The sequence below is a fragment of the Lytechinus pictus genome, chromosome 2, assembly GCF_037042905.1.
Source record: "Lytechinus pictus isolate F3 Inbred chromosome 2, Lp3.0, whole genome shotgun sequence".
In the NCBI taxonomy this organism is placed as follows: Eukaryota; Metazoa; Echinodermata; class Echinoidea; order Temnopleuroida; family Toxopneustidae; genus Lytechinus; species Lytechinus pictus.
In genome coordinates, this window is record NC_087246.1 from 11,543,043 (window position 1) to 11,564,903 (window position 21,861).

The window sequence follows — 21,861 nt, forward strand, 5'->3', positions numbered from 1 at the left end:
GTCACCGTTCCCCACCTCAAATTTAGGGGGGGGGACAGGTCACTGAACTGGAAGTGGGACAGGTCCCCCCGCTTCCGCCGCCTATGAATAAAAGACAAGTATATATACAGCACTTGCATCAAAAGTGTAAAATATGGTATTGTGGATGAGGGGTTATGTTCTCTTCAGATTTTGTTTCTTTGAAAAAGAAGTATAAATCATCATATCATATAATCAGAAAAATACATTTCAGATGATGTCAGTGATATTCTTCGATAACCCCATCGGGAACCCACAGATTAATGGTTTTTAAGGACTATGTCTTCTATCTTCCATCAGATAAAACAAAAAATATCGATAAGCAAAGGGATCACACAGATTGGTCTTTAATGTAATGTAATAAATATATATTTTAAAAAACCTGGCAGTATAGTGATTAACCTATAAAGGGCTAAATTATATAAAGCTAGTGATGGCTTTTGATAATTAATTCCTCTCACCAAATTTTGGAGAATTGGCGGATATGGGACAGTCCTTTTTTGGTGCTATATGATTTTATAAACTGAGCTGTAAGAATTACCCCCCCCCCCCCCGCGAGATCTATATATTGACCATAGAGATGTATACTAATATATATCTCTATGATATTGACAAACAAACATTTTCTTGACCAAATTGTAAGGTTTTTACTAGCTAGCTCGTTTCACTCGACCACATTTCCCTTTTTTTTTTTTTTACCGGTATAACAAAGCAGCCCTAGGTGGGTTTTTTTTTTTTTTGGGGGGGGGGGGGCTTGGTTCAGTTTTGTGGTTGTTACTAGTCTGCTATGCAGACTCTGAATGGCTCGTGCGGTGGGAGCAAACCAGCCTGAAATCTGTAGACTCGTTGAATCAGCTATGGTACACACACTGCAGATGTGGGTCTACATTTTGTAGACTAGGTTGTCACAGTTGCGCTATATATATATATACTATACATCTCTATGATGTACATGCATATATGCAGTAAATTCGTACGGTATATAGTATATACGGCGCTGCTACAAGTTTTCAATCATGGCCAACAATCCACCAGCGGAGACTGACCTCGCCAAGAAAAAGAATTTCCGTAAAAATAATGACGACCCTTTGGTTCTTCCGAAGAGTGCAGCAGATAAACAGCGTATGCAGATCGAAAAGCTGATGAGAAATCCAGTAAGTAACGTGTGGAAACAAGATCAAAAGTTGTAGACTAATGCATGAATCTCTGCACGTAATTTGATCGTGATAGCTTGATGTTTTAATGGGAGACCGAACTGTGACGGAGTCGCAAATGCATGCTTTGTCATAGACCAAAAGCTTCGGTCTCTGTTATGTTGGTTGTTCAGCTGAACTCCGTTGGCTTCACTCACCAAATACAGAGACCGAAGTTCTAGCGCGATCTGTACAGGGGACTCAATGGCCATATGTTTATGTACTTTAAGATCGGATAAAACGGGGAAGTGAATTTGCGCGACAGCCGAGGTAAGTCACTGTTTTTGTTCCTTTTAACTTGATTTTTCTCCGTTTTTTGGCAATTAATGCCAAGAGGGAATATTAATTTGCATTTTGGTCGCGTTAATTTTCAAAATTTTTATTCATTAAAGACAAAAATTGAAGAGCCCCGATGGGGGGATTTTGCATTGCAAGTCCCCCAATGGTGGCTGCACGCTAGCGAGCCGTCTGTGTACGAGGAGAAATTAAAAAAAAAAAAAAAAAAGTTAAAAAACTCCTCGAAACAGACGGCTGCCAGCTGTCTAGCTTTGTCATAATTGTTTCTAGAGGATGCCTGGAGAGTGGAGGCGTGACTTAACTTAAGTTAGATCCGTACTCTTTTCATGAATTCAGTCATATCAAACAAATTTTATGATTTGGTCAAGTTAAAGTTTCTTAGAATAAGTTAGAGTTTTTTTATCTTGTTTTAAAATTTTAAATAGAATCTGAACGTTAGACGAATATTATTATTAAAAAAATGCTGATGGATTACAGTCATCTCCGAGTCTGGGGAATTACTTATTTAACAATTTCTGAAATTTTTGTGAGTAAAACGTGGCACTGACTTAATTCTATAACATTTTGCAGTCCTATTTTAATAAACTACCTCGCCTTTTATTTTAACAGTTAGGCCAAGATCAAAATCTCCACAATTTTAAGTTGAAAATTTTGTCTCCGAAGTTAGATCATTAATAAGTTTTTAGTGTGATTCAGAACAGTTATCCAGCACTTCTTGGTGTTGGTCAGAATAGAATTTTCAGATCACTATACCGGCGAATCCCCTTGATCTAGTTTGTATTGTCATCAATTTTGTTTCTTTCTTTTTACGATGTGCTGTCAATTGGTTTTTGTATGAAATATGAATATTTTGTGAATGAATGTTAGCCTTATAGATATTTTTTAAATGGACACTCTATCACACAGACTCCTCTTGAGATAAGATGCGAATATGTGCAAAATAAACGACACAGTATGTAGCTTGAAGGAAGACTGATGAAGGCAGAAATATGGATTAAAAATATATCATTTTTGAGAGATGATTTCTGCAAGCCTCGTACACTATTCTGAAAAGGGGAGTTATTTTAGTATCTGATTACTGCCAGATTAATTCCCCTTAATGCAATGATGGGGGGGGGGATCATTATAAACTACGTTTGAATTTTGGGGTGACTACTTTAATATGTTAAACAATATCCTTTTCCATTGTGAGACCAGATACATTACAAAATACCATCATACTTTGTATGTACTTCACTGACCCCACATACTGTATTAAAGATTCCATGGGTCTTCATTATCAGAATTCCTAACCTATAAGTTCTTCAACCTTCATGAAATGATATAAAATGTTAAATGTATAGTTTTTGTTCAAATGCTTGATGCACTGAGTAGAAATAATTTCTGCGTCATTGCCTTGTGACAGTGCATGAGGTGAATGTGCATACACTTTATTTTTGTCCAGAGTCTGCCCCTGTAACAAAAAGGTTAGCTATTAATTGCTAAATCAAACAGCCTTGTTGCATCATTGCATGTGCATTTACATGTAGCTCAGTAGACTGACTAAACCAATCAGAATTGTTCTTTCAATTAGCTATTAATCGCTATCCTTTATGTTACGAAGCCCTGGTGATGCCACAATCATAATAGTTGATTTGTTCTTCTACATGTTCTAGTATTATGGTATGCATCCAATAAATGCATTACTGGGATATCCTCACCGACCTCACTGCACAGGTCTACTAATCACTCTGTTTCTTGTATCCTTCCTCTGTAAGGCTGGAGATTTTCAGCACTTTGATTGTGCTGAAATTTATTCAGTCACAGCTTATTGCAGTTTAGGTGATAGTGAGATAGTTTTGAACAACAATCTTTAAGATCAAGATTTGTTTAACTGATCCTGACTTTAATTCGCAGGAGAAACCAGTGTTCATCCCAGATGCAAAGAAGCAATGGACACCGAGAGCTCCTGCTGAGTTTGTCAGAGATGTCATGGGTAAGAGACTGTCATTCATTTGTGATGTGCAGGGGGCCATGAGATATGGGCTGCACAGTATGATAATCAAATTGAAATATTGTGACTTTGACATTTCAATGAAAAAATATTGGGTCAGTGATGATGATATGCCTCTTATGATGCTGAAAACAATGGACATTTTTTTAGGTTTTTCAGACAGGAAATTTGTCTTGAAATGCTTTAAAAATCATGTAATTTAATTCTGCACTGATGAATGATCATAAATTTATATTCATTATTAAATGCAGAATAAAATGATATAAAGTAAAATAAATGAAATTATACTGATATGTCATCACTGACCAATGATTTATTTTTGGTAAGTGCTATCTTAATCGTGAAAGGAATTATTTGATTGCTAAGAAAATGAATAATCATTAGTAAGAAATTGGGTGGTCAGCGGCTGGAGGTTCTCTCCAAGGGTCCTTGGTACCTTATAATTGTCATGAGTAAAACCTTTTTAAGATTCTATTTCTCAGTCTGCCCACTCTGTAATAATATGACTAATTATTAGACATATTTATTTATTTTCTTGTGAAATTAAGTTTGCCATTATTCTTAACTTTTGAATTAAATTAGAACTTTTCAAAGTTAATTTAGTTTTTTGTATGCTCCATATAAAATTTAGGATCTAGTGCTGGAGCTGGGAGTGGAGAGTTTCATGTTTACCGTGGATACCGTCGTCGTGAGAACGCCAGACAAGCTTTTATCCAGAACAAGGCAGAAAAGGTATTGTTTTTTATGTTGACTGCTAATAGAGACAGGGTTTAAATACTAATATGTTCAACAGGGGACTGTACATTATTATTATGGTATCATCATTTATGTTATACACAAACTTATTCCTTCATAATTAGAAGAAAAACAGAATGGTTTCCTTTTGTTAAATATGCTAATTTATGCGTTTTTTTAGAAATTCACATAAAATGCTTCTTCTTTTTTAATTGTTGACCGAGTTTGATTTTTTTTCTTCTATCTGGTAGAACTTAATGAGGTTCACCAAACTTCTACACAGAATTTTGAAATTTTGACTAGAACAAGTTTTTATGCTAATTTATGCATATTTTTAAAAATTCACATGAAATGCTTCTTCTTTATCTGTTGACCGATTTTGATTTTTTTTTTCTTCCATCTGGTAGAGCTTCAAGAGGTTCACCAAACTTCTACACAGAATTTTTAAATTTGGAGTTGAAAATTATTTATGCTAATTTCTGCAAAATTCATAAATCGCAGAAAATGCCTCTTTATTTGTTGACTGAATTTCAAAATGCTTCTTATGCCGTGGCGTGTCCGTCGTCTGTCGTCCAGAATTTTGAAACTCATTAAATATGCTAATTTATGCGTATTTTTAAAAATTCACATAAAATGCTTCTTTTTTAATTGTTGACCGATTTCGATTTTTTTTCTTCCATCTGGTAGAACATAATGAGGTTCACCAAACTTCTACACAGAATTTTGAAATTTTCAGTAGAAAATTATTTATGCTAGTTTATGCGAAATGTATTCATAAATCACAGAAAATGCCTCTTCTTCTTTATTTGTTGACTGATTTTGATTTTTTTTTCCTTCCATCTGGTAGAGCTGCATGAGGTTCACCAAACTTGTACACAAAATTTTGAAATTTTGTCTAGAAAATTATTTATGCTAATTTATGCAAAGTTTATTCATAAATCACAAAAAACGTTTTTTCTTCATTTATTGATCAATTTCAATTTTGTTTGCTTTATATGATAGCTCGAGGTGGAGATACAAAATTTCAACACAGAATTTTGAAACTCATTAAATAAGCTAATTTATTCATATATTTTCAAAACTCACAAAAAATACTTACATGTATTTATTTGTTGATTGATTTTGATTATTTTTGTTCCATCTGAGAGCTACATGAGGTTCACCAAGGTTCTACAAAGAGTTAAGAAATTTTTACTAGAAAATTGATTATGCTTAATTTATATGAAATTTTTATTCATAGATCACAAAAAATGCTTCTATGTCATTTCTTCATCAATTTCAATTCTATATCCTCAATTTATGTCACCAATGTAATTCACTACAGTGTCAACTGGGCTGAAATTAAAATTGTGTTAAATTTCGTTGCGAGATGCCGGATGAGCTCCATATCATTGATGTGCTAGTCCTTGATCTCTTCTCATGATCATAAGAAAATATACTGTTCCGACATTGAATATCATATTTAAAAAAATCATAAATATTCTGTAAGTTAATTATTGATTTTTTTTAGCTGCACTGTTTGATGAAACTGTATAATTTATTGTTTTATTGTTGATATATAGGATGGACAGGATCGTGAATACCATGAGAAGTTAGAAGAAAATCAGAAACAAGCTGATCAGAAGACTGCCAAGAAACGTGCCAAAAGGTGATATTTTAACAAAATTCCTAAGACCATATTAGAATACAAAACAATATACATTTAATAGTGGAAAGATTAGAAGAATAAGAATACAACAATACAAGTTTCATTCATTTACACTGCTTTCCAGATTAGTATTTGCTTTAAGTTATGCGATATTAGCAAGCCTCAAAATGGGCTATTCTGTCTTGCCTGAATTCACTGATGACATGTTAATGGAGTTGGGATTACTATATATGTAAAAAGTTTTTTTTTTTTTTGTCTGCAAGATTACATATTCAAAATTGTAAACATTTTCATAAAAAATGACATCAAAAAGAATTTTCTGCTCAAGTTGATGAAAACTGCAGCTCTAGAATATATTTCTGGCATTTTTATATTGCTAATTATTTAGTGCAGCTATTCGGTTCCATGACATTTGCTTTGGCGACAGTTGCTCCTATTGAAAATCTACACGTTAAGTCGAACGTAAAATCTAACCTACAAAACTAAATATACCCTAATCCAGGGTGCTACATAAGCACTTGCCCGATTGCCCGGGGCAAGTAAAAGTTAGAGTCGGGCAAGTGTTTTGAAGTAAAGACCAAAACTACTTGCCCGAATTGGGCAAGCAAAATTCTCACAGTAGAATGACCAATATTAGGGTCAATATTATACAAATAATGCATGCAGCCGAGTGCGTTAGTGGAAATGCAGAGCACGCGAGGTTTCTTTAGATAGGTGCCGCACTGTGCACGAGCCGCTGGCGGCGAGTGCCCAGCGTGCACCATCTGAAGAAACTGAGCTTTCTCTGCATTTACTTTTACGCACGACAGAGCAAGTGCATTATTTGTTTTATAAAAAAGCAACACAGAAACAAATTCTTGAAAAGTTACAGTACAGTTTTGTTGGACTTCTCCCGGGACTTCTACCGCACTGGTTTGCTTGAGCGTGCAATGTCAATTTTCGTTGCGCACCTTTTGCACTGCCGTGCAGTGCACCAAAAAAGTTGGTCGTCATGTGACGCGTATTGGCCAATCGCGATGCTTGAAATAATACACCTATTTTATAAGATATGATATTGACCCTAATTTTGGTCATGGCAGACAAGATAAAATCACTTTGGAAAAAGAAACGCAATAACAAGGTAGAAGGGTTCATTTCAAAAGAGAGAAATAGGTAAATGGTTCAAATAACCGCAAAACTATCCATTGAAGAGGTAAAAAAAATTTCAAGGATTTTTTCGGGCAAGTGAAATAGATTTTGGGGCAAGTATATTCCAACTATTTAAAATTTTACTTGCCCGACTGGGCAAGTGCTTTGAAAAAGTTATGTAGCACCCTGCCTAATCATTATCTTTATTCTGAACCAAATACTCTATTGCAATCCTAACTCTAACCCTATGCCCTATGAGAAATTAAGACCGAAGCAAATGTCCGAGGAGCAAATGTTGTGTCACCAGCGTTTCACCCCTGTATCTGCATTTAGATACTATGTAACAGCTTTGCTAGATAGCAGGGCTCATATAATAAGAGCCAACCAAGTAAATCACCACCCTCCCTCAAAAAAAAAATCTGAATTTCTATAGTAGGTTTTTCCCCAGCCAAGTTCTAAATATTTTAAGTACTTTGTTGTGCAGATGAATTCAGATAATTAATACTCTTTATCATATGAATAAAATAATTTATTCTCGTAATTGTACAAGTTTTGATGTAATTTTTATTGAGTACCAGGGGTAGTGGAAATAAATGAATTGAATTGAAACACATATAATTACATCTCTCGTCATAAGATGGCATCATACTATCCTGGCTGGTGAGTCACACGATAATGTCCATGTATGAGGCTTGTAAATTTGATTTAATGTTCAAAATTATAGCTGGTATCAATCTTTGAAAATTAAGCTTGTAGAGTTGTATTTGTAATTAAGTAGATTTCTATTGCCTATATTTTTTTCATTTTTATTTTCTGCTTCTGAGTAGGGCTCTGTCAGGGTGACATTTTTTAAAGATTCTAGATAAAAATGATATTTCTAATAATGATAATCCTGTTCAATTTCACTTTATTCTTCTCTACATGAAAAGGAATACATTGGCACAACATAGAGAAAAAAGTGGTTCATAAATGACGCAGCCCAGTACATGATTACTTTAGAAATATATACACTTAGAGCACCCAATTATAATATGGGGAATATTCCAGCTAGACTATGTTTCATGTTCAAAATTTGGCATGATAAAAGGAATACTGAACTATTGTATAATTCATTTTAAATGTTTTGACCAAGGTTCCAAGGGATGGATAATACAGTCAAAATCCACATGAATATCATGTGAAGGGATCTATAGAGGATTTTTTCCCCAGAGAAAATATGGAGTACCAGTATTCAGAGCTGAATGGTATTTTATGTGTATTTTAAGACCTGTGTTTCCATTCATAGCTGCTATAATAGACAATTGTAAGGTACTAACTTTTCATATTGGGAAATGCACCGGGGAGGGGCCAGTCAAATTGCTGTACACATGCATGACAAAAAAACATGTTTAAAGGGGTGTTTTTTTCAGTTTTGGACGCGAGCCCCGTGCGCACATGTTAAGGGTATCAAAAACACCGATTTAAAAAAAAAATGGTGGTTTTGAAAGACTGGTCAATGGTCAATCGCGCGGTCAAACGTATTTAGGGTACATATTTTTCCAAAGCTTTTTTTTTTTAAACTGGCCAAACGTGTTCAGGGTATGTTTTTTCCCCAAGCTTTTTCCCTGGGGTCATATTCTGGCGACAACTTGTTTAGGTGCCAAAATATGTAGATAAAACCCACGAAAAACTTGTTATGGGGGTTATTTTGCACACAGAGAAAAACTTGTTTAGAGGGGGGGGGTTGAAATAATTTGGTCACGCATGGGTACAGCAATACATTTGACTGCCCCATCCCGGGGAAATGCAAATTATGATTTGGTTTCTGGGATCCACATTATCAATGACAATTCAACATGGGATCATTTCTGCTGTTATAGATATCAACATGAATTCATTTGTTATACATGAGGATTAATGAAATTCCATATAATAGGCTAGCTAAGTTCGTGAAGTGATGGTCTTGAAGTCAATAAAAATGCTTTTTGAAACTACTGCAATTATATCTTGCATCAAACTATCAGTTTTTAGAAGAGTCCATGAATAATGTGTATAATTCTCTGTGCCAACGTAGTTTGAGACCAAGGCAAGGGTATCTTGCTTTTTAGGCAGAATTATTCAGGAGACTTCATGAATGATGAGGAATGATTATCTTACTATTCAAGACAATGAGATTGCATCGACCTTATCAGTGGAAATCCCATCTTTGTGATGTAGTAAAGCTCATTGCCTCATGGTCAATTCTAGTTTTTGTATTCTTTAACCACTTTTGTTGCATAGCTTCTGCAGTAAGAAGACACCATACACCATGTCCCCTGTGCATAGACGTCAGGCTTTAAGCATAGAAACAAAGATGGACATTCTTGATGCTGTTGAGCGTGGTCAAAGAAAAACTGACGTTGCCAGAGAGTACAACCTTCCTTCCAGCACACTGTCATCAATCTTAAAGAACAAAGAGAAGATCAAAGAACACTTTGATTCTTCAAAGATCAGACCGTCAAGGAAAAGAATTCGCTTAACAGACCTTGAGGACTTGGAAGAAGCTGTGGTTAGATGGGTAAATGATAGGAGATCCAAGAACTTAAAATGCACTGGTCCCCTCATTCGAAAGAAGGCTCTCCTCCTTGCCATAACGCAGGGCCGCCATGACTTTGTAGCCAGTACCGGGTGGTTAAATCGGTTTAAAGAAAGGAATTCAATCAAACTATTGCCCCAGAATGAAGTATGGATGGATGATGCTTTGCCAAATAAACTTGGAAAATACAAGGCTAGAGATATCTTCAGTGCAGATGAAACAAGCATTTTTTATCCCACGGTACAGAATAGAATAATAATGATCAAAGGCAAACAATATCTTGGAGCAAAGCAAGACATGGAGCAATTATCTGTTGTGGTCTGTGCCAATATGGATGGTAGTGAAAAGCCAAAGCCTTTAGTGATTCAGAACCCAAGGGACCCTTCCTCATTTCATTTTTCACCAGATCATCAGGTGAACAAAAAGGTGTGGACCGAGACAGATGTGTTTATTTCATGGGTGAAAAAGCTTGACAATATATTTTCTGCTTGCGGCCGCAAAATACTCCTGTTCATAAATGATTGTTCTACCCGTCCCCATATCCCAGATCTTCAGTCTATCAAGTTTGAATTCATCCAATCCAAGAAGACTCTTAATCCTAATCCGATGGGCCAGGGGGTAATAACAAACTTCAAAAAACACTATGACCGACGACTGGTCAGTTACCGTGATACCCTTGAGTGTGGAGAGTCATCGGCATCATTCTCTGTGAAAGATGCTACTGATATGATATATTGGGCCTGGCAGCAAGTTACTTCAAATTGCATCATTCAAAGTTTTGAGAAGGCACATTTCTTGGTTGGTGCCATCGACTCTAGCCTGATCGACTCTGATGTTGACAAAGAAGTTGATATTGAAGGGGTCCCTGGCCCTTCTTGTCGTTCAGACAATATCCATGAGAGGATGAAAATGGGATGTGAAATGTCTAACATATCTCCAAACAAAGATGACGAAACATTGAACGAAGAGAAGGACCAGACGTGTCTCGAGAAGATTATGCAGTCTTCAATATTTAGTGTGTTCACCCCGGCAAACGAATATCTGTTGTGTACTGCTGCTTCATCTGATGAAGAACTTGTGAAAGTTGAAGATATTGTTTCTGATAGTTCTGACAATGAAGAGGCATCAGATGTCACAGTTCTATCACCCCCACCTTCATTCTCTGAGGTCATAAACTGCTTGCAACGTGTGAAAGAGTTTCTTTATAGCAAACAAGAGTCAAGTGACGAACATTATGATGCTGTTACATGCTTGGAAAAACACATCTTGAAATACAGAGACAGTAGTACCCCTGTTCAGAATAAGGTAACAGAATATTTTGAAAGTACAGTACAACAAACGTAGAGGGCATCAACCCCTTGCAGTGTTGTTATTTTCTAAGATTTTGTGACTGTTGTTTTCTCAGCATTTTTTTTTTAGATTGTAGAGTTGATTTTTGGGGGGTTCGTTCAGTTTTAACATTTTTAAAATGAATAATGACAATTGTACCTCTGTCGAAACTATCAAAAATCTTCTAAACACTTTTTTATTCAAGTCTTAGCTCTTTATGCGCCTTGAGCACTCTACAGAGTGGATTTGGCGCTTTATAAGTAACATTATTATTAGTCACATTATTATTATTATTATCTTACAAAATATGTTAAATAAAGTTATACAGGGGATAATGTATTTTTCATAAAATGTAAACAGAAGTTTTGATGATTCTTGTAGTTTGCATATCAGTGAAAATATAGAATGATGACATTGTGATACCATTCTTCTAAATTTTGCTGCTTCCATCAGATCTACACAAGCCAACACAAGAGCCATTATCTCAACTGCTGTTTTACCTCCGTGCACAGCCTCAACTTCATCCCTGTCTCCATCCTCCAGACCTATTTATTTTACATTAACATTGACCATACTGTATTACCCCTATCATGATCAGCCCCTTGTTCTCTCCATCTGGTTTTATATACTTCCATTATCAACATGCCACTCTGAGAATATTACATAACCTTGTACAGTGTATGATAGGATGTAGTTTAGTGAAGAATATGGGCAGTTGTGATTGTGACTTCAAACCAAGCAGTCACACTCAATCATTGAGGAGTTATCAAGTTCAAGTGTGTATCAGAGTTAGAGAACACATATACAAAAATATCCACAAATGTGACCCAGCTTTTTACAATCCATCAGGCACAACACAGAGATCAAAGATGGCCACTACACTAGCCCAGCCAAGGCAAGTCCTAGTCTATACCTAATATTATAGACTAAAATTATCTGTTCCTACATGTAGTATCAAGCCATGTACATTCTGATGGGTCTTGACTTGTGAACTAGCAAGGGGCTAACTTCTCAGGCCATTATATCATGGTCATGTCACAGCCACTATTTTCACTCTAATTTTACATAAATTTGCGTTAGCATGCATGCAGCCAACCGTACCTACCTCCGCACCAACAGCGCTGGTGCACAGTCATCAGACCATATGGCTTCGACTCAGGCGGTGGCACTGGATTGTGTAGGCGCACTAATGTGATTAAGTGAAATTTAGCTGAAGAAAGTATCAACCTCATGTATATTTGTAATCATATTGATATGCAAAGTCATGAAATCATTATTATAACCACATAATATTTTAGTTAAAATACAGGACTGTAGATTTCATATTTTTAAGCATGATATCTAATGCGTTAAAACTTTTCAACCAAACTGTTGAAATGAGGAATCGAAAAAAAAATCTACGAAATAGTGCTCTGAAAGGATTTCGTAAGTCACCAAATGAGCTTGGGGTGAAATCAGCAGATTGGTTTACTTTAGTAATTTAATGACAGAATTTGATCTGGTTTACCAAAGGCCAAAGCCTTTGAAGGCTACAAATTTTTCACAAATTTTTAAGGCAATAATTTAGTGATTATTTTATTTTGAAAATGTCCACTATTACGCAATGTTTTAATTTATGTATATTTTTAATTTCTAGTATTGTCATAGTCTGTTTAATCATTTATCTCTCTTTCGCTATTACTCCATGAGAGTATTGTGTTGGTTCATGGTTTTGTATTTCGTTGGCATGCCCACCAAATTGTGCGCGCACTTTAATTGTATGTATAGCAACACTGCAAAGTGTTGACGCCCTCTATGTTTGTTAATGGTTCAGAATTTTTCCTTTTACCATGATGATGACTAGAAATTCCCATTCTTCAATAGAAAGGGAGTAATAGAATACAGAAATGAGTTTGCAGGTAAAACATGCAATTATGATGAATGAATGAATAGTGATAACTAAATAATGGTTTAATAATAATTTAGATGATAACAATATTTAAGAATAATGATTTCACAATATCCATCATTGACATGTAATGGTGACTGCATGAGCATTAATCATGATATCTCGATAATGATTGCTTTTATCAAGGGTTTGATGAGGCAGCTTTGGACTCTCAACAAAAGATAAATTAATAAATTCTACCCTTTTTAAAATCTTTTTGACAATTTTCGTCATCCTTTCTTTGATTTTTTTTTTTTTTTGCTCTAATTTATTAACTTATTAAGTGGCGTACCATTGGTTGGTGTGGAGGCAGTTTTGTTGGGGGTAACTGCAAGCAACATTACTTGGTGGACTCTTCATCTTAGCTAGAAGATAAACCTATTTAACGTAAATGCTGTATCTTCCAGTGATCTTATGCAATTCTATTTATCTCATTAGGATGATTTTTTAGTGGTTTTATTTCTTTGTCAAGATACTGTTATGTTCAATATTAATTATTATCACAATGTAATGTATGTTAGAGTTGAGACATGATTGAATCCTTGATATCAATCTGATTCAAATTGAACAAAAAATTATCATAGTGTGTCAGGGCATGTTAATATTCTTTACTACATTCCTTTTCTTATCATTTTGTTCTTCATCCTGTTATTTAGTTTCTACCTTACTGTCTATCTTTGGCCATCTAAATCTTTAGTCGAGAGAATAATTTTCATCCATGTCGAATTCCTAAGAAAAGATCTGAAAATGTAATTCATTCCATATGATATGTACTATCCTTGATGACACCTGTTTACAAGTACAACTTGTCTATGTGGCTCTCTCCCACCCCTTCCCCTCTCTTTTTACACATCATATACTAGTATTTTCTCTTTCTTTTATGTTATCTGCAGGTTAAAGCATAAACAAAAATTGCAAGCGAAGAAGAAAAAGGAAGAAAAAGGTAAAATTAGAACTATTTTCAATGGCATTAATTTCAGTGAATGAATAAAATGAACGACTGGGAGTTATGACCATTTAATTGATTTCCAGACTAACCCATGATGATACTATGTTCACACATGGAATGCAGTGAGCTGCTTGAGATTTTATTATCATTACATAAACTGATAGATGCAGTGAAGATTGGGGGTACACTGTTATAAGTTTATGTTCAAGAGGCAACATACTTTGGTTTGGTAACTTTGTTGAAGCTATTTTATTCATGAGTCCATTGTTTTTATTCATGAGTCCACTCTTCAAACAGTAGACTCGTGAATAAAATAGCGTATCTAACCATGGTAACAGGCATCAATTTGGTGCAATGTGACAAATGCACGCATCAGCATTGGACATTTTTTATACACGCGCCCGATACGCGCTAAATTAAACGTAATTTATACAGAAAATCTGCATAAATCATGGATTCAACCGTGGGTTTTCAAAACCACCTTTGTGAATTCGGGCCATGGTGACTGTATTGTTCGTGTCATCTAATTTACCTTTTAATTCACCATCTCCTTTTCATCTTTTTAATTCTCATATTAGCCAAAAGAAGAGCAGAAGAGGGCAAGGAGGGGAGTGAAGACGAAAGCGATGAAAGTGCGAGCGAAAGTGACAAGGAAGGAAAGGAAGATGATGCAGAGGATAACTGCTTTGTGATTGGAGGAAAATGAGAGGAAGGAATCCTGTTGCTGTATGCTCATAGGTGATATGTTAAAGACTGATATATGAAAGATCCACTGCATTGAGATACAACCAACAATCGTATTAAAGTTTGCTCTGAATACTGTGCTACACAGATCAAAACTTGATGAGTCACTGCAAAGGCTTTAAAGGTGATGCTATTGAATTAGCAGTTGAACATACTGATGAAGGAGAGATTGACCATATTGAGATACAACCATTGATCTGATGCCTGTGCAGATACCTGTTGTTGGTCTAGGGAGGTCCAAAGTTGATATAGACTTATGGGACTGAGCAGTTGAACACCCCCTGTATAATGGAAGATGGATTGATGAGCAAAATATCCACCATATTGAAATACAATCAACAAGTTGATGTTTGACTGTATCTACTGTTCGGCAAAGGGCAGTAAAACCTGACAAAGGGCTGCAGTTCTGGTATTATATGGTGCTATGAACTGAGCACTTGAAAGTGAAATTTGACTAGCGATGTCTGGTGTGATTAAGTGTATAGATGAAAGTGAAAGGCGAGGTTGAATACTGAATTCTGTCTGCTGGACCGAAAATCTCAGGGGAAATCTGCAAACTACATTGGTAATCTGCAACTTGATAATGTCAATAGGGAACTGTTCCTTTGTTAGAGGATGTATTTTGTTCTGAAAAGAAAATACTGCAATCTGCAAAATTAAATTGTATTATCTCATATTCAGGTGTGCAGTATATTCCATTATCATCTATATTAGTAGACTTGTTAAGAGGTTGAACGCTGCATTTTTTAGTACAAATGTCCCACTTGGCACAAATGTTCCTTGAGTCAAAAGAAAAGGATTCATCCAAAGAGACACGCTGTATCTATGCAAATAAGCAAGTAATTTGCATAAATTTGCATATTATGCCGATATAGTGAAAACAAGTATTTAAGAATATATATTTAACCAGAACTGCCCTAAATTGGAAATAAAGACTTAGGGTAAGAAAGGGAAGAAAATTGTCATAAAATGATTGGGATATCCTTGTTTTTTATTACCTAATTTACATAAATTATGCGAATTATAATTTAAAACAGAGTGTTTTTCATGAATCCTAAACTGTTTTATAAATAACAGCAATTAATACACAATGTCAACATTCTACATGAAAGAGAATATATTAGCGAAAACATCGATATGCTTCATGACAGTATTAGTGTCCTAATTTGCTTAGAAAGAGGGCAAATATGTCAAAATGTAAGACGTAATATTGCGCTAAAACGAGACCAAAACAACCTCTATGTCACAGTCACACTCACGAATCAGACAATAAAGCGATCAATGGTATGTCATTCGAGATAACACACTCCCAACACAATAGCTTCCATCGGCTTCTCGTATCGCTTTTGTTGGTGTGTCTGCCACACCGTAATGTATGATATATACGGCAAAATGCATTTCGGTATCGGTAAAACACTATTTGTTTTATTTGTTTCTAATTTGTTTCTCTTGGAAAATTTACAGGAGACATTGCTTTGCAGGTTACTGGATTTTAATGAAGCTCTGGCATATGAATCATGACGAATGTATCCTATACCTCAATCCATATTTTAACTTTATTAAAATATATATCTTTTGGAGACCCCGAAGTGGCAAAACTGCATCCCCCGGCATTCCCGCTACTTTACAAAACCAGTTTGACTTGTATAATCGACTTGGAAAAGACAGATGTATGAGACATCAGTTAACATTATTCCTGAAAAAAAGTTTTCTATTTTTGTTTATTTAAGCCCACGGGAGCCCTCCGAATTTACCCCATCCCCTCGTCGTATTTCGACACTAAATACAAAAATATTGTGTTTTAAAGCCATCGGCAAGGCAAATTGCATTTTTTTGTATAATAAAGCAACTTTTATATCTATATTCTTATATTTACATTCATCACTATTGATATTATTATAATTATTATAATTATTATAATTATTATTATTGTTATTATCATTATTATTATTAGTAGTAGTAGTAGTATTGCTCTGCCGTTTGTAATATTGCTCTAGCACAGTAAAGGCTATATAACCCAACAGGAGCATGCCTAGGATACCCTTTCCCCGTTTGGTTTTAGGTACTCAGAAATAGTTTATTGTCTTTAGAACTCTTAAAAGATTACTTTTGTTTGTATTGATATCTTGGAATAGATTGAGAAGAAAATACTCTACAATTGACATGTATAAGAGCTGTGGTACATTGAAGAACAGCCACACATAAGCTCTAAAATACTCAAACCCCTTTATTGATTCCACTCTATGTTAAATTTAAATATTTTAGAGCCCAGTCGGAAGGAAGATGCATTTCTATTACACACAGTGCTCCTCTTTAGTTTTTCCTCTTGAAAGAAAAAACAAACATAGAAGGCATTGTTTTACATCGCATAAAATAAGATCGTGTACATGACGGTGGCCTGTCGAAGTTGCCCAACCCTTTATTTTGTTTTGACAATATATATTTAAAATATCGTCTAAATGAAGCCCTCATCTGGAAAAGGGCACTTATTAAAGGTAGCATCTACATTATATAGAGGAGGCCCTGGCACTGGGAAGACGGGGGCTGAAGCACGCGCAAGATTTTCTGGGGGGGGGGTGTGCTGCATGTATTATTCTCCATAGACTGCACCCCTTTGAATGTACACAAATTATTTTATGCGATATAAAACAATGCCTTCTATGTTTTTTTTTCAAGAGGAGAACGTAAAGAGGCTTTACTGTGTGTAGTAGAAATGGGGTTTTGAGTATTTCAGAGCTTACGTGTGGCTGTTCTTCAATGTACCACAGCTCTTCTACACGTCAATTATAAAGTATTTTCTCCTCAATCTATTCCAAGATATCAATACAAACAAAAGTAATCTTTTAAGAGTTCTAAAGACAATAAACTATTTTTGGATACATAAAACCAAAAGGGGAAAGGGTATCTTAGGCACACTCCCGTTGGGTTATAGCCTTTACTGTGATATAGAGCATTATTACAAACTGCAGAACAATAATAATAATAATAATAATAATATTATTGATAAATATAATAATATAGATATAAAAGTTGCTTTATTAAAAAAAAAAAAAAAAACGCAATTTGCCTTGCCGGTGGCGTTAAAACACGATATTTGTTTTTATTTAGTGTCGAAATACGGAGAGGGGATGGGGTAAATTTGGAGGGCTCCCGTGGGCTTAAACAAAAAAAAACTTCTTCAGCAATCATGTTAACTGATGTCTCATACATCTGTCTTTTCCAAGTCGATTATACAAGTCAAACTGGTTTTGTAAAGTAGCGGGAATGCCGCGGGGGAATGCAGTTTTGCCACTTTGGGGTCTCCAAAAGATATATATTTTAATAAAGTTAAAATATGTATTGAGGTGGGGAACATTCGTCATGATTCATGTGCCAGAGCTTTATCAAAGCAGTAACCTGCAATGTCTCCTGTAAATTTTCCAAGAGAAACAGATTAGAAACAAATAAAACAAATGGTGTTTTACCGATACCGAAATGCATTTTGCTGTATATATCATACATTACGGTGTGGCAGACACACCAACAAAAGCGATACGAAAAGCCGATGGAAGCTATTGTGTTGGGAGTGTGTTATTTCGAATGACATACCATTGATCGCTTTATTGTCTGATTCGTGAGTGAGACTGTGACATAGAGGTTGTTTTGGTCTCGTTTTAGCGCAATATCACGTCTTATATTTTGACATATTTGCCCTCTTTCTAAGCAAATTTAGACACTAATACTGTCATGAAGCATATCGATGTTTTCGCTAATATATTCTCTTTCATGTAGAATGTTGACATTGTGTATTAATTGCTGCTATTTATAAAACAGTTCAGGATTCATGAAAAAACACTCTGTTTTAAATTATAATTTGCATAATTTAGGTAAATTAGGTAATAATAAACAAGGATATCCCAATCATTTTATGACAATTTTCTTCCCTTTCTTACCCAAGTCTTTATTTCCAATTTTAGGGCAGTTCTGGTTAAATATATATTCTTAAATACTTGCTTTCGCTATATCGACATAATATGCAAATTTATGCAAATTACTTGCTTATTTGCATAGATACAGCGTGTCTCTTTGGATGAATCTATTTCTTTTGACTCAAGGAACATTTGTGGCAAGTGGGACATTTGTACTAAAAAATGCAGCGTTCACCCCTTTTTTTGCAGTTAACAAGTCTACTATATAGAGTGCTCTAGCGATGCAGCAAAAACATGTATTTTGGTCTGCATCAATTGCCCGTGCAGTATCAGAGCATATCCCTAAAAAGGACCGAAATCCGACGAATATCCCATAGGCTCCTGTACAAAATTTGCTGTTGAATATTAGAGCATATTCAACAGTTTCATGTGCATGCGCGAATGCATGAAATATACAACGCGTACAACAATGAAAGCAATGCGATGCACAACATAGAGCACAATTATGCTTGATGACGTCATAACGAGCTACATGCAAGTCGCATGTCGACGACCAAAATTGATCCTATGAAGTGATGATGGCATAATGTGATAAGTGATCTATGACTTGTTCAATCGAATTGCTCCCTCTTTTTTTTTTGGGGGGGGGTGGAATAGATGATAATAATTATATTGGATGGCTTTATATCATGAAATACCAGAAATATTCCACTCATCTGCGATTCGGGGAATATTTACCCAAACTCTTGGAATATTTTTGGTATTCTATTCTGAGCCACCCAATATAATATGATTAAAGAGATCACCATAGAATCATATATGCACATCATTTTTATGGGGTATGCACAAAAATGATAAACATCCCATGTATAATGATAATATGTATGGAAAGACTGATATTTTCACTTGAAGTGTATGATTTTTTGATGGCATTATTTTTTACCATTATCTGTGGCTTATACAAAAAAAGAACCTATGTGTTAATTTTAAAATACTGGTATTATAAAATTAAGAAAGACATGTTATGCAGAAGAGATCATGATTCCACTTTTAGTGTAGCTATTGAGGGGTGGTCAGGGGCTGTGTACGAATAATCCTCGCATGTTAATCTATCGGGTTGACGGTAGTACTTGCGGTAAGTCTCGGGTGAGCTGTTTCCACAAGGGGTTAATGATGTAATGCTTCAGCAGATATGCAGTAGCTTGTTTGTTTGTGTAATTATATATGAAGGAGTGTCTTACAGAACTATGTAGTTGCCTACCTGAAAAGTATACTGCAGTGTCAGTGGTAGATGGTTGTAAGTATGAAGTATTTCATGCTGAGAGCCAAGAGGGTGTTAGCTGGTTGCATTGCTCCCGAGTTATGAGTTAGTGTCCTGGATGTTTGCAAACATAGTCGACATGTTAAGAATACTTGTGTGTGTATAATATCATTAGCTTGAGGTACCTTTAGAGCAATGCTTTATAGAAACTTTTACCTACCTACAAGTTCAAGCTATTATGCAGAGTTCCCTGTTAAATTGAGACATATCTTGAGATATATGTGAATTCAAGAAATAATCGTGTCAATTTTGTTATATATTGTACAGTATACAAATAATGAATGTTTATGAGTGCAATGGACAGAATACTTCATGAGGTGAAAGATGACATGATCCATTCATTATTTCATCTTTCACCGAATGAAGTATTCTGTCCATTGCACGAATGAAAAAACATTCATTATTTGGTTTATATGACACCTAAATTTTTTTATTCATATGAAATTTATGAATTTCAATGCAGAACACGCTCATGCAGTGCGAGTTCGGTCTGTTGATTGTAACGTCATTACAATATGCGCACTGCTGGTGCCTGCAGCTGCAGTCTCGGTGCGTGCAATGGACAAAATCGTATGGATCCAAAATTGCACGATGAATGGATCTAAAATTGCACGGTTGATGACGTCATTGCAAAATGGGCTGAATGAACGATATCAAACAAACCAATCAAATCACAAGGATCTATGTATCTAGGTGTCATATAATATGATTTATGATGGATGCACTGTATTGCCCAAAGATGATATTTCCATAAGATTTTTTTAAAGAATGCCTGTAACTGTAGAAATGCAGTTGATTATTCTAGAATGCATTACATTGTATTTTAATGACTATGCCCTATGTGCAACTTTTATGACAACAGAAATCGAAGGCAAAATTTACTTGCATGTATATGATGTAAATAACACACGTTTGCATATTCTGGCCTGAAAAAATACTTTGATAAGCGATTGTTTAATTCATGGAAGGTTGATTTGAGCAGTCTATTACCTGTTTTTTCCATTTAATGATTGTTGACTAGAAAGAAATTCTTTGACAGGCTGAATATATTGTAGATTTCTTAATAAATGATTTTATACGAGATGTGTTGGTTTGTGTTTTCTACAGCTGCTAGGTCATTCACAATTCTTCTCTAATCCTCTCTGACATGTAGGAGCTTAAATTTGGTAAATTACAAACTTGAATTTATTTCATGGAAAAAATAATGGAAAATTGATTGAATTATTTGTTTTCTTTAGACAGGGTGGTCTCTTCAGTACATAAAAACTGCCCTTCAAGAGAGCCCTTTACATTTGATACTTCAGTTTGTGAAATTATCTGCACTTTGTATGATAATTATCAGGATAGGCTTATGAGAGAGAGTAGTCGCAGGTGCAAGCTCTGCCAAGTTGAGTTGGTCAAATCCATTGTTGATTGTACAGAGATAGAGAATGAAAATTAAATATACAATCATATTTGTGTACCAGTCTACATTGTGAAAATGCTCAAGGTGAGAAGGGAAGAGACAAGGGTGGGAAAGAAGTACGTGTAGAAGTACAAAGGGAGTCGGGGGGTACCTGTCTGTTTGCTCGGTATACAAATGAAGCATGCACATGAGTTCATTAGGTGATCTATCCTCGCGCGATTTGGGGCTCTGTTCACGGCTTCGTGCAATGGGGTGAACACAGCCTCAACGAGAGTGGATAGGTCGCATAATGGACGAATGAAGACGTGCATCATTTGGTTTATACAACCCTTCTAAGATTGTTTAATTTGACAATAGAGTAGAAAAAAAAAAAGCAGATGGAATTAAGCGTTTTGCCTTTGTCCAACAATTCTATTTATTCAATTTATGTTCCCGTGTATGGAAGCAGTTAATTGTTCTCGTTCTTTTGTGATGCTTCATGGTACACACTGAAGGAGAGCTCAACCGTGCAATGGAAAAAATAAAAAATGCACGGTCGCTGTGCAATAGAAAATAAAATTTGCATGCAGTGCAGCACAAGATTGATCAAATATTGAATGGCTTTCAACCAATCAAATAACAAGAATCTTTGTACGAGTTGTATAAAAAAAAATGTAGAAACTTTGTTAAATGGAAACTTGTCTCGTATCTTAAGGTAAAACTTTGATTAAAG

General features: G+C 35.3%; 1 protein-coding gene across 2 annotated transcripts; it reads left to right on the forward strand.

The window, feature by feature from the left end:
- Positions 1–946: 946 nt before the first annotated feature.
- LOC129254825 (PRKR-interacting protein 1 homolog) lies at positions 947–20,825 on the forward strand. 2 transcript variants are annotated; one of them, XM_064109465.1, is made up of 8 exons: positions 967–1,172; positions 3,405–3,483; positions 4,133–4,233; positions 5,799–5,884; positions 9,272–10,871; positions 13,716–13,765; positions 14,350–15,228; positions 18,693–20,825. In XM_064109465.1, the coding sequence occupies exons 1-6, from the start codon at positions 1,035–1,037 to the stop codon at positions 13,725–13,727; spliced, it is 2,016 nt and encodes a 671-aa protein (XP_063965535.1). In that variant the 5' UTR covers positions 967–1,034; the 3' UTR covers positions 13,728–13,765; positions 14,350–15,228; positions 18,693–20,825. The 2 variants fall into 2 exon arrangements, with proteins under 2 accessions (XP_063965540.1, XP_063965535.1); XM_064109470.1 differs by lacking the exon at positions 9,272–10,871 and having other exon boundaries at positions 947–1,172.
- The last annotated feature ends 1,036 nt before the right edge of the window (positions 20,826–21,861 follow it).